Source organism: Neolamprologus brichardi, chromosome 13 (assembly GCF_056152115.1).
Source record: "Neolamprologus brichardi isolate AB-2024 chromosome 13, ASM5615211v1, whole genome shotgun sequence".
NCBI lineage: Eukaryota > Metazoa > Chordata > Actinopteri > Cichliformes > Cichlidae > Neolamprologus > Neolamprologus brichardi.
In genome coordinates this window covers 32,096,510-32,110,000 of record NC_142116.1, presented here as the reverse complement: position 1 = coordinate 32,110,000, position 13,491 = coordinate 32,096,510, and the positions used below count along the sequence as shown (strand labels likewise).

Below are 13,491 nucleotides of genomic sequence, written 5' to 3'. Positions count from 1 at the left end.
TGTAGACTAACCTGCAGACTCTAACCTTTATACCCACTTCCTGCTCCCTGACCCTGTCCCACAGAGGTGGCCACTCTCAACCCCTCAGTCTCTAGTGCCTTGCTTCCAGGTAACACACAGCTCAGTTGGAAGTTTTATGTTATCTGCTGTTTGTCTCTGTCCTGTTTTTAATGTGTTATGTTTTTTTAAACTAGTGTCTCTTTGTCTTACTATTTGCATGAACCCTTTATGATGAGAGTGTCATGTGTCTGTGCTGAGAGCAGACTCTCTGCACTGCTCCCAATGAGTCGTTTGTTTTAAATGAAAAAAGTCTTTATACAACACAAGTGTCTACAAATGCATGCATGTTTTTGTGTGTCTGACACAAGCAAAGCCGAGTCTTGTCTTTCTTCAGCCCGTCCAGACCCCCCCATGGATCTGGATTTGTCAGACCCAGCAGCACGCAGCGTTCGCCTCACCTGGATCCCTGGAAAAGACCACAGGAGCCCCATCACAGGTAAGTAGGCACACATCAACCTGGATCCTGACAGGATTGTGTTATTTTCTCAAAAATGGACTAAACTGAGCCTGTTGGGGATCAGTGTAAGCAAAAGTAGCCTAGTTAGTTTCAGGTCAGATTCTGAATGGATGCTAAACTCAAAATCCTATTACTGAAGAATTTGGTGTAATCCATGTGGATACTGAAATCTGTATTTATGGAAAAGGTTGTAAAATGTAACTGGATCTTTGAACAAGCCGAAGTGGACAAATGGACGGGACATGGCGTGCTTCCAGAACACATGGACTCACAGACCTGCAGCAGGTTTGGTTTTTCTCATTAGTTCTGTCTCTCCTCAGAGTTCTTGGTCCAGTTTGAAGAGGACCGCTGGGAGCCGGGTAGGTGGCAGAACTTGTCATCTTACCCCGGAGACCTCAACTCTGTCATCCTGCAGCTCGCTCCCTTTGTCAACTACCAGTTCAGGGTCATCGCCATCAACTCAGTAGGTCAGAGTGATCCCAGCCGCCCCTCGCCCCGCTACAAGACAACTGGAGCTGGTAAGGAGCATCGCATGCAATCATCTGACCTCTGATGTTTCAGTTGGTCAGTCTTATTAGTTTACATGGACTCAAAAGCTACCATGTGTAACGTGGTGTTTTGGAAACGTATGTTCACTAAAGGTTTACAGTTACAGTTGAATAAGTGTGAAGCTTTGCTGACTCTGTTTAATGTCAGTGCGCTCTGTTGTGTTGAAACAAGCACCAGATGCCATTCCCAAAGGCCTGCGGGGTTGGGGGTCCAGAAAGGACAATATGGAGATCACCTGGGAGGTAAGATCTCGTATGGGAATGACTCAGTAAGACAGTGTAGTCTGCACTGAGAACATGTTAACAGTATAAGGAAACTGAGGGTCACCTGAATGCAGATGTGTAATCAGGTGACCATGACAAACGGTGTAGGCTGGTGGTTAGCACTGTTAGCTGCAAGCACAAAGTCCTGTGTGCAGAGGTGCAGCTAGGACGTTTTGTGTGGTGGCACATGTTCCCCACAGTGTCAAATAGGATCTTTATGCATTTTGTTACTAGCAGAATGAAAAAGGCCAAAGATAACAGTATGCCCAACATAAAACAGTATTTTTGCTTCAACAAGTTGATATTAGCTGAAAACGTGGCAAGTCTTAGCGTGATGTGCGTCTACTTCACAACTGGACAAAAGAGTAAAAGTAGCAGGCCCAAAACATGATTTACAACAGAAACACGATTTGAATGTAGCATTGCGCTGACACAGGACCAAACAGATGGACCTTATGTTGATCAATCTAGGATTTGCATAAGCCTCATTAGAATGGTCTCAGTGTAAGAGCTCAGTTTTTCAGTACAACAATGATCCTAAACACAGGGAACTTTGATGCTCAGCAGAAAAGCACTATAGAAGAACCATTTACAGCCAATGTGTGGACCTGGATAGAAAGAGATTCACAGTGGAACACCTTCAGTCATACATGTGCCAGAACCTGGACCTCAACATTATTGAATTTGTATGGGATCATCTTGACAGAGAATCAAACTGAAGGGCGCTAACACCCAAAGAGCTTTGCAGTGTCCTTCAAGAAGCTAAAGAAAGCTTGCCTGAGAGAGCTTAACAGTAAAGGAGGTCATAACAAATATTGTCTTTGCAGCTTGTTAAACTTGCACAAACCAGTCTTAATTCTGTCAGCAAATCTGGATTTAGTTTCAGTCTTTTTAGTTTAAGTCATAATTAGCATCTAACTTGTTTTAGGCGACTAAATATTATAAGACTGTCGTTGACTTAATCTGAAGTGAGTTCAGTTAACTAAAAGTTTGTCGTGTTTTTGCCGGGGTGCCGTATAGTTTACAAAATGTTGTGTTTTCCTTCACGTCAAATATGGGATGAGTCTTCTCTCAGCTTGTGAGATCAATTCTTCTGCCCAAGGAGATCAACAGTCGTCCCGCTCGCTACACAAGCTGATCAATTCTGATTGGGTCTAATCTCTCCTGTCATCATTTTATTGGTCAACAAAAGTGTCAAAACATTTCATCATAATCTTCTTTTTATTAACAACAATGATTAGCCAACAAACTTAACACTGGTCCAAACTCTGTCTTTTTGCCTTATTTAATCATTTGCATGGATGTTCCACAGTTTCAAAATGAATCTGTCTGCTCAACTTTCTCACATTTCGTTGCATCAAGATAAAACGTTCCCCATAAAACGTTGCTTCATCTAACAGCGTTCATTTTTGTTGACCAAAAACAAGATGATAAATAAATCAAAAATAATGCACAGAAATATGATGAAATGTATCAACATGTAAAATAAACACGACATGTTGTGGAATAAAGGCGGGATGAGCTTGGAAGTGTCCAATCAGAATTCATCCCCTTGTACAGTAAGGTTAGATCAAAACTTCCAATGTCTAAGTAAATGTATATAACCACCAAACAGTTATAACATGTAATTATCATTTGATAAGTATAACTCATCGTTTGTCCAATATGTGTAAATTCAGGCTCATCTCTCCGTTGACTTTTCTAGCCTCTCCTTGATCTGGAAAGAAATGGTCCAAACCTGCACTACGTTGTGTGGTGGAGACGAAAAGACGCTGAAGAGGAGTGGAATAACGTGACCACAGTGGGGACGAAACATGTGGTCCACAATACAGAAATCTATGTGCCTTATGAGATCAAAATCCAGGCCAGGAATGAGTTCGGAGCAGGACCAGAGTCTAACCTGGTCATTGGATACTCTGGAGAAGACAGTAAGTAAATCCCGAAGCAGCTTTTCATTTATGAGAGCAACCCATGTGGAGGCTGAGGAGAAGTGAAAACCAAACCGAGAATTTGTTTTGAAAATGCTGCTGACTGTTCACACATATTGTGTCCACTTGGATGTGTTCAGAGCCCACTGATGCTCCCACTGACCTGCGGGTATCAAAGGTTGACAGCACCAAAGCTATCCTCCACTGGACCCCTGTGGACCTGAACTCTGTCCAGGGAGAGTTCAAGGAGTATAGAGTAAGACTGCCTTTGGTTTTTCTAATGAAACTGCAGAGTTGGTACATTACACATCGTTTCACGTCCTCATTTTAGGTTTGACAGCGTTTTAGTAGGTAAAGGTGACGCTTAGTCACGAATTGAGCTGTGGTTTGGGGAAGGCCTTGAAGGGGACTGGCGACGGCAGCCTGGCAGATCCCCGTGTACTAATTAGAAGTGAAGAAGTTAAAGAAGGGAGGGTGGGGCACGTAAACGAGAACAACGGCTTGCAGAACTGGGAGAACCCATATAGATGAGAACCGGAAGGAGCGTGTTTGGAGGCGTGGTCCCGCTCCTGTTATTCCGATACACAATCCAATTATCTTTCATGATCAATTTTGGATAATTTCTCTTGTGTAATGTCCTCCAATCTCCTGTACGTCTTGCCTATTAACACCTTTCTTCCCATCCTGCTTCCCAGTTATACTACTGGCGTGAGTCTAGTCAGGTTCCAGGTCTGGTGGTCAGTAAGGAGAAGAAGGTCAAAGGTTTCTTTACCACTATGGTCAAACCATCTGGCATGCTCAGTGACCTGGCGCCCTACTCGAACTACAAGATGTTCATGGTTGTGGCCAACAATCGCTTTGAGAGTCAACCCAGCAACACTGTGGCATTTACCACCAAAGAAGGAGGTGAGGATGCTGTCCACCCAGCCTAAAAATAACACGTTTATACAGGGGAAGTAATTCTTTGATCGTGTGCTGAATCTGTAAGGTCATCTTTCAAATAAATGAACAGATTTGACGGGACATGGTCCCATCCATTGGCCCCTCAGTGTACCCATAAAAACACCACTGTGTTTGGCTTGGTGTTGTTTTAGATGTTCACTGGTTGACTCCAGACGGGCTCGTACATGTGTCTTCTTGAGCACATGAGGGACCTGCTGGGTGTTCCAAGAAAACCCATTAATGCCATAATGGGTTGAAGTTCAGTTCATGTTCTGCTGTTCAGTATTGAATAGCAGAAATTTGGCTTTCTTGTCAGATGTCATTTTTGGGACAAAAACAAGACAGTGTCTGACAGCACAACGATAGAGTGGTAATAAGTGTGTAATAAGAAACAAATAAGGCAGAAAATAGAGCTTTATGATGGGAAACTGCTCTCAAAGCACACCTAGAGACAGAGCTGTGCAGGAAGTCCAATATTTTCATGGTGGAAGCAAGACAGCAAAGGGAAGCTTTGCTTTTTTAGCTCTTTGGTGGTTGTTGAAATGGTTCTGTGAGCTTTTAGCTGAGATTGTTGACGTGTCTGTGGACACCACATGTCTATATTTAAGTAACAAATCTGGCAGTACATCCTGGTGAAACAGATGTTCTCCCTCTCATCCCTGGTATTGGAGGCATTGGGGTTCAACAGGTTAACTGTTCATTGTTTAATGACTGTGAGCAGTATGAACGGCCATAATGGAGGTTTTCATCAGTAAAACAGTTCAAAGTTCAAAGTTTGAGCTTGTTTGTGGTTCAGAATCATAAACGGCTTCAAGCCTGTGAGGCTCACTCAGACACTGAGCCATGGCTCTGTGCCACATGCACACATTTCTGCATCTCTGCATTCAAACACACTTTATATACACTTCATGTTCTGTCACTGTCAATACTGAACTGCACATCGAGTCTGTAAATGATCTCGTATGTTTGGCACTCCGGTTTTACGGTGTAGTGTGGTACCAATGGTGTTCTTGGTGATTGTGGTTCAATCTGTCCTCAAATTCAGATTTAGAGCATTTGATAGTCAGTTTATATTTCTTCTCTTTCCGAACAGTCACACCAACAGCTTCTCACTGATGGTCTTGGAGCCCATCCCACTCGTGTGTAGGTCTAAAACCTTGCACCCTGCGTCCTTTGACAGCTTTTTGGTCTTTCTCTGTGGTGGAGAGGCTGCAATAAAAGAAATTCATTCTGTGGACAGTTGTGCTTCTTACAGATAACAAGCTCAGATGAGGAATTTCTTTGATTGAGTAAATCATAATCTGGCCACAAGCAATCAGAATCCTGGCAGGATTGTTGGGGATCCGATTCTTATTACACTCAGTGACATGGTCGATCGTCTCTCTCCATTAAAATGAAACTACCATCAAAATTAGAGACTTTGTTTCTTTGAAAGTAAGCAAACATACAAATTCAACACTGGATCAAATAATTACTTCACCATTGCATGTGATGTAGAGGTATCATATTATTGTGACCCAGAGGTCGCTCTCTGATAGTCTTATATGTCATTTTTATGAAGACAATTTTGTGTAGACTGAAAAAGTTAAAGGCCGGAGCATCAGGTGGAGCAGAAAGGAATAAAAAAGTAGTTGTCAACGTTGCATACCTTACAATGGCCCAGCACACTGAGCTGGTACGAACTCCCCTTGTGTCAGAACTTGAACATTGTGTTCCATGATGCTGACTAAGCATGTAAGCTTTAAGACACACAACACACACTGCAGTTTTCTTGTTGCAGTCCAAACATGTGTCTAAACTGCATGTAGCTACTATATTGCACACTGTTTTTCTCTTTTGTTGTGATTGTAGTTCCAGACGCTCCAAGGTTCTTCAAAATTAATCGCAGAAGTTTGGACACGATCCACTTGGAATGGGCGAAACCTCTGGAGCCCAATGGCATCCTGACTGGATACCAGCTCAAGTACCAAACAGGTGAACTCATCTTATTTGTCAAAGTCATGTGCGATATGTAAAATATGGCTGTATTGTCACTCTGTCATTGCCTAAACCAGCAGGCGTGGACTCCTCACTCTGTTTATCACTTAATTTAAACCTTAGTGAACGTTTTCCTAACCAGTTTGAGGTTTTGAGTTTTAAATCTTGTTCAATACATTGTCCTGTCCATTCTGTAAATGATGGGCCCATTTAGAGTCAAGCTAGAAAACTCGCTATGATTCAGAATAATTTCATCTCATGAAACAGCAGCTTGCCAAGTTTGTCATCTTTTATTATCTGAGTTAAAAACACACCCAAGATGTCCAAAATGCCAACGCTTTTATTGATGGTTGAAATCATCATCAGCTGCTCAGCTCTTGAATGTAGACTTGTGAGTTTTTACAGGCCTTTAACGTTTAGTGCTTTGCTTTGTAGTGTTAGTATTGGGACCACATAGGTCTACAAGAGAGATGCATTAAGGGAGCAGTGTGATTGGTCACTTGGGCTGAAATTGTAACATGTTACCAGTTTGTCAATAAAGGTTGAAAGTTAGGCCTCTGTCTGCAGAAAGCACAACTGTGCTGAACCAACGTCCAATCAGGATGCACCTCTGACAAATCAGCTTTATTGACCATTATGGTAATGAGGTAGAAATAGTGATATTCAAGTGTTCTCATTCTGGAACAGCACCAGTGTGACTGTACAGGAAGAAATTCATGAAACTAATACTGCTGATGATGATTGCAGCGTCCAAATGATCAACGAAGCTGAATGACAATGTGTGTGTGTGTGTGTGTGTGTGTCTCTGTGTGTGTGTGTGTGTAGTCAACGGTTCCAAGGTGGGTCCTTTCCAGCTGGAGACTTTCTTTCCTAATGTGACGGAGTTTTTCCTTCGCGTGCCGGACCGTTCCTCCCGCTACAAGTTCTTCCTGTCAGCACTGACTCAGGTGGGAAAGGGGGAGGACTATGCTGAGGAGTCTCCACACTTCACTAATGAAGGTGAGGCTGTGATGTGCTTATGAAACACTATGCATTTGTTTGCCTAAGGAAGGAAATTCAGAATTCACTAAATATATGAGAATAATTACTGTAACACATCATTGATGTCACAGTTCAGAGTTTACAGAACAATTACTGACAAAGAAAAGCGAGAGCATGTGTGCCTGACTGTACTCGTGTTTGTACGAGCTCTTTCATAACTGGACTGTTCAGTGTTAATGGTTCAAAAGCCCAAACCTTTAACTTCAGTCCTGATAGCTGTGGATATTTTCATGGCTGCGACAGAACTCTGAGGGACTGTAGTGACGCCTCTGTGTCTCTGTACTCCCCCACAGTGGATTTACACTAACACAAACCAGATTTGACTGAGGCTTTAACAAAAATATTTTATTAACTGTTTAGGAATCGCAGACATTTTTAATTAACTAGTAACTACCAAAGATATGTGAATGCACAGCTCAGAATGGTTCCCAACAAATCTGCTTATTCCTCTAGTGTCAGTCAAGTTCTCTACCTGATGTTTTAGGACATCCTAAAAACTCTCTGTATCTGGGACGTGCTTTCAGACATTTATGTCTTCACTGGGACTTCAAATGGTAAATGGCCTGTATTTGCATAGTGCTTTACTCAGTCCCTAAGGACCCCAAAACACTACATCCAGTCATCCACCCATTCACACACTGGTGATGGCAGCTACATTGTAGCCACAGCCACCCTGGGGCGCACTGACAGAGGCGAGGCTGCCGGACTCTGACCACCACCAGTAGGCAACGGGTGAAGACTGTCGAGCCGGGGCTCGAACCGGCAACCTTCCGATTACAAGACGAACTGCCAACTTCAAAAAGTAACATGAAAAATATGTAATAGTATTTTATTTCAAATTGATACCATAGGTGCATCTACTAAAAATCTCCAAGGTCAGAGGTCAGGTTTCCTAAAAGTCCTGTGAATGAGTTAAGAAGGAATTTTCAAATTTACACCATAAAGTCATTAAGTAGAAGGCTGAGGGCTGTGTGTGTGTGTGTGTGTGTGTGTGTGTGTGTGTGTGTCTGTGTGTGTGTGTGTGTGTGTGTGTGTGTGTGTGTGTGTGTCTGTGTGTGTGTGTGTGTGTGTGTGTCTGTGTGTCTGTGTGTGTGTGTGTGTGTGTGTGTGTGTGTGTCTGTGTGTGTGTGTGTGTGTGTGTGTGTGTGTGTGTGTCTGTGTGTGTGTGTGTGTGTGTGTCTGTGTGTGTGTGTGTGTGTGTGTGTGTGTGTGTCTGTGTGTGTGTGTGTCTGTGTGTGTGTGTGTGTGTCTGTGTGTGTGTGTGTGTCTGTGTGTGTGTGTGTGTGTCTGTGTGTGTGTGTGTGTGTGTGTCTGTGTGTGTGTGTGTGTGTGTGTGTGTGTGTGTGTGTGTCTGTGTGTGTGTGTCTGTGTGTGTCTGTGTGTGTCTGTGTGTGTGTGTGTGTGTGTGTCTGTGTCTGTGTGTGTGTGTGTCTGTGTGTGTCTGTGTGTGTCTGTGTGTGTGTGTCTGTGTGTGTGTGTGTGTGTGTGTCTGTGTGTGTGTGTGTGTGTGTGTGTGTGTGTCTGTGTGTGTGTGTGTGTGTCTGTGTGTGTCTGTGTGTGTCTGTGTGTGTGTGTCTGTGTGTGTCTGTGTGTGTGTGTCTGTGTGTGTGTGTGTGAGATGAACAAAGGAAATAAAAACGTTCTTCTAATAAAGTAAAGTATGAGATTAGCTGCTGTCATCATTATTGTCATGGTTACATTTTAGCTGCTCAGAGACTTGAAGATGTTGATTTCAAACAGGGATTTGTGGGCGGAGCTCTTTCCATTTCTGGGTACCTCCTACTGCAGACTACCAGTCCAATACCAGTGCTAAATAATCAGGAGGAGACTGGGAATCATTTTTTGTGTGTACGAAACGAACAATTTGACCCTCAGTCAACAGCTTCAAGGTGACTGTAGTAACAGTTATAACAATTATAAGTATTATTTCTCACTGAGCAGCTCTCAGTTAAGACACTGTTGTCCTCCATGTTTTCTAGCTAATTTCTTCTTCTGCACCTCCTCACGTGTGTGTTGCATCCAGTGGCAGTGAGATCATATTAATTGAGCAACATGTTGCCTCAACCACATGTAGAAACAAACCCGTGGACACTTTGAAGTTCTGAAGCAACCTTCTTGCTGCCATGTCTGTCTGTCTTACAACATGTTTTCATTCTCTGTTTTTATTGGCAGAAAACTTTACTGACACCACAGATCTAGGTAAAGGGGGTCAAGAAGTGCAGCATGTCTGTCACCTTCTCCCCAACCCCAGCCCATCCATCCACACACTAACAGCAGTGCAGTCCACCTCCATTGCAGGGTGAGGTGCAAAGTTAATGAAAATTAGACTTAAACATCATCCTAGAAACGGATGAGACTGGAAACTAAACTTTTTGATGATCTAAAACGTAGGTTTCAGACGTCACAATGAAAGTGACTTCCTGACTGAACTGCTGTTCGTGCTGCTCGCCTGCCTCTCCTGCATCTCAGCATTGTTTTCTGAGAGTAAAGCTGCTCTCGGGGATTGAATACGCTCGCTCCCACTCAGCGTGTCTGGGATTCACACATTCAGCTGCTGGACTTTCCCCTCATGTTCTGCTAGATCAGTACATACTCTCTTGTAGTCAGTGTGTATATCTGCTGACCTTTAAATCCAATCCCTGATGGCATGCCTGCACTACACAATCTCACTGCATCGCTGCATTTTTCTGTGTGCTGTGGAACACAAGTTCACCTTGTGCTGGAGATGATGACTTCTCACAGCCTGTCACTGGATACAGTGTCATGATGACACGGCTGTTTTTGGTGTGGGGAATAAGGGAAGCTGCACATACGTGCATCCGAAGGTGAAGATGGAGGTGTGTGACAGGTGTGTGACAGGTGTGTGACAGGTGTGTGACAGGTGTGTGACAGGTGTGTGACAGGTGTGTGACAGGTGTGTGACAGGTGTGTGTTGGGCAGGACAGACGAACACCATCAGCAGCTGGCATTGCTGCCTTGACTATTCTTCAGAAGTCATGTTGCTCTGTCATCTTCATCCATTGCTTTTATTCTGTGGATGTTCAGGAGATCACAGGTAATGTTGTTAGAAGCTTTTGGCTGAGCCGGCCCACCTGAGCTCTCCTGCACATGCTCATATTGCACTAACGGCTGTTTGAGGGCATGCCTGGATTCGATCCCGGTGATAAAAGCATGCTTGCTGGGGGGGTTGGTGCTTGGGTAGGAGCATCAGTAGTGGGGCCCTTCACTGGCTGGGTACAGTCTCAAGTTGAAGGTACAGTAGATTTCTTTCAAGTGAAATTAACCTGAGGTGTGTGTGATCTCCACAAGGAGTCTCCAAAGTGTCAAAAGCTGAAGAGGAAATCAGTGAAACTGCTGGACTGCTTATAGGAAAACGTTCTATACCAGAGCCACTATAACTCCTGCTGATACTTTAAGAAGTATAAACTTGTACGTTTATGTCTAATCATGTTGCTGTGATCTACGATGGGCCTCTTGGGGAGAGTTCACACACATGCTTTATTGTTCGATGGTAAAGCAGTGACTGTGCAGCCGTATACTGGCTCACTGATGTCATGACACAAATAACAATTATACTTGAGTTAATCAAACCACTCGTTATATCACCAGTGCTGATAGTTTCTCTTTGTGGCGTCTGCAAGAAAAGCTTTTCCCAACTTTCCCTCAAATGGGTGAAAAATGTATCTTTGATCAGGTCTAATGAACCATGTACGGCTACATTTAGAGTTAGTGACTAAAACGCAGACATATTTGAGCTCTGCACTGACTGAGCTCTTTCCATGTCCCATTCAGTGCCCAGTCTGTGGGCCACCACGGCGTGTCAGTCTAATACCAGGGTTAGATTATGAACGTGTAATCCTCACCGTCAGGAAGACACTGGGAATCAGTCTCTATGTGTAAGAAGTAAAACAGTTTCACATTTGAGCCTCATTCTGTTAAAAATGACATAAAATTACATTCAAAAGATATACAATAAATATACATTCTAATAAATACCAATTCATTAGAATAGCGATTTATATTACAAATAAATATCAACAGGTTCAAGATGATTACAGTGAAAAAATAGCATATAAGCATTATTTATCTGATTTATTATTAATTTATCTGAGTCGAGGAGACACGAGGAGCACAGGGAGGAACAAGACCGAAGAAGTAGAAATCAGGAAACCATTAGAAACCCTGAATGAAAGAGCATAAACACTGGGTCACCAGTCCCACGTAGCCTCACACTTTGGACGAAACACGATACGAGACAACATTTGTCCTGATGACAGAAGAATAACGTGCATGGATCCTTGGAACGAGATGAAATGAGGACTGAGATCTTGCAGGGAATTCCTCGAGTGTTTCTGCTCAGGGATTCTTTGACTTCTCATGCGTGTGCGTGTGCATGCGTGTGGGTGTGCATGCGTGTGCATGCGTGTGCGAGTAAGCATGCGTGTGCGTCATTGTTCATCGTTGTGTTTGACGTTACCTTGTCTTTAACCCTCTGCTCTCTCCTCCTCTTTTGTAGTCGAGCTTACCGACTCCTTTGTGGCTTCTGGTCTCACTCCTACTCCTACTCCTTTTGGTTTTCCTTCTCCTACTACCATTGCTCCTACAACCATTAGTACCTCAGCTACTCCCACTCCTACAACTACGACTTCAACCACTACTATTGCCACCACTTCTACTACTGAGGCAACCACTACCATCCTTCCAATGCTGTTCCCCACCAAGCGTATTGACCAGAATGTGTTGGGTACTTGCTGTTGTCCGTTCTAGTTTTACTGTCTACCATCTGAATTGAACTGTCTTCTCCTACCTGAACAACTACATCAGGGTTTCCTTCGATACGCTGCGCTGTACCTGCTGCACAAAAAGTGGGGAGTTGCTACAAAATCCTGTGTTGTAGCCAACAAATCTGCTCCTGGTCCAGGAGTGAGAACGTTTATCTCACAGAACATGAAGGCTTTGAGTTTCAGTCGTTTGATCAGTACTTGCACACTGGCAGTGTTAGGACTAAAGTAATCGCTAACTCAAACTTAAAAAAAACTATGCAGATATATTTGGGTGGGGTGGGGGGGGGGGGGGGTGAATATAGTTTAATGCTGTTAGTTTGATTTTGAGCAGAGCATGGAGTCTATGTTGTTGTAGGAAGACTGAAGGTCCAAACCCTGTGTGTGGTTGTTGTAACTGTGCCCTCTCTGCCTCTTGAACCCTTACCCTTACCCCACCCCCACCTACCCTACCTTGTGTAGTGGCGTCTGGGCGAGAGATCTGGAATTTGACGGTGGAGCCTAACAGTAACTACGCTAAAGTCAGCTGGACGCACAACTTCCCGGCCAGCAGCAGCGATTTTGTACTAGAGTTCACTCTGGACAGTAAGAAATCAGCTCAAACTGAGATATAAACTGTGAACTAAATGTTCTGACTGCAGAGTAGATCTACAAGGATAGTGAAGTAAAACTGGAGCTTCAAGGTGCAGAGTGTAGGTGGAGCTGAACAGGTAAAACCAAACTTTATCACAGCATTTGTACGGGAACACAGGACACTACAGCCTGGTGGCAAAGAGGAGGATCCAGTTTTGTCCTCAGAGCATCTTCAAACTGAACATTAGAATAAATAGATGTAGTCAACATAAACGTCTGTCTGTGCAAGCTGAGGTCACACGGTTCAAATTGACTTTTGCTTTTTATACGTGCACTAACAGTTCACACACAATCAGCTTGAAAAGACCTAACAATATATCGTTTAGCTGCAGTAACACAATCTGTAGTTTTAATGTGAGGAAAACATCTGGATGTGCCGTAGCAGCCTTGAAAATGTTTTCCAGATCAGCATAATATTGATTTTAGTCACAATCCTAATGTAACTATATTCAGATGAAAGACGTTTGTTCCACATACTTGGCAGTTACACATTAACTGAGCATCTGCAAAATTATGAAGCAAGTCATGAAAGTAATGAAACAATCAGAGAAAATGGAAAAGCTTTTTGTAATATGTGTCATCAATACAATAAAAAACAATAATAAGTGTTATTAAGAAAAAAGCTTCAACAGCAGCAATGCCACAGCTCTGTTGCTCTTTGTTTTATCTCCCTTTAACTGAGGATATTTGTACCCTCAGGCTGACGTGTTGTTTGTGCTTTCAGAAAAGAAACGCGTCACGCTCTGTTTCCCTCTCACTCTTTGGTTCTGCCTGTTCGAGTGCACCATGTGCATGGATCTGTGACTTCTGTTGCCTTTCTTTGAGTTGCTGTTGCTGGGATGCGCTGCTTTCTTTGAACT

At 43.3% G+C, this 13,491-nt stretch overlaps 1 protein-coding gene across 18 annotated transcripts in view; it reads left to right on the top strand.

Annotated features, from left to right (window-relative positions):
- nfasca (neurofascin homolog (chicken) a) overlaps positions 1–13,491 on the top strand; it is a 130,896-nt gene that overhangs the window by 95,710 nt on the left and 21,695 nt on the right. For 12 of the 18 annotated variants that reach the window (XR_437475.3, XR_437473.3, XR_437476.3 and 9 more), the window contains 12 exons: positions 65–109; positions 395–496; positions 838–1,035; positions 1,238–1,308; positions 3,035–3,257; positions 3,398–3,513; positions 3,953–4,163; positions 6,051–6,173; positions 7,002–7,175; positions 9,390–9,416; positions 11,734–11,961; positions 12,461–12,583. Coding sequence is in view for 13 of the 18 variants with exons in the window: in XM_006805336.2 (XP_006805399.1) it covers positions 65–109; positions 395–496; positions 838–1,035; positions 1,238–1,308; positions 3,035–3,257; positions 3,398–3,513; positions 3,953–4,163; positions 6,051–6,173; positions 7,002–7,175; positions 9,390–9,416; positions 11,734–11,961; positions 12,461–12,583 (1,641 nt within the window). In the remaining 5 variants the exon portion in view is untranslated. The remainder of the gene's footprint in view (positions 1–64; positions 110–394; positions 497–837; positions 1,036–1,237; positions 1,309–3,034; positions 3,258–3,397; positions 3,514–3,952; positions 4,164–6,050; positions 6,174–7,001; positions 7,176–9,389; positions 9,417–11,733; positions 11,962–12,460; positions 12,584–13,491) is intronic. The other 6 variants (XM_006805346.3, XM_035914144.2, XM_006805345.3 and 3 more) reach the window with 3 other exon arrangements.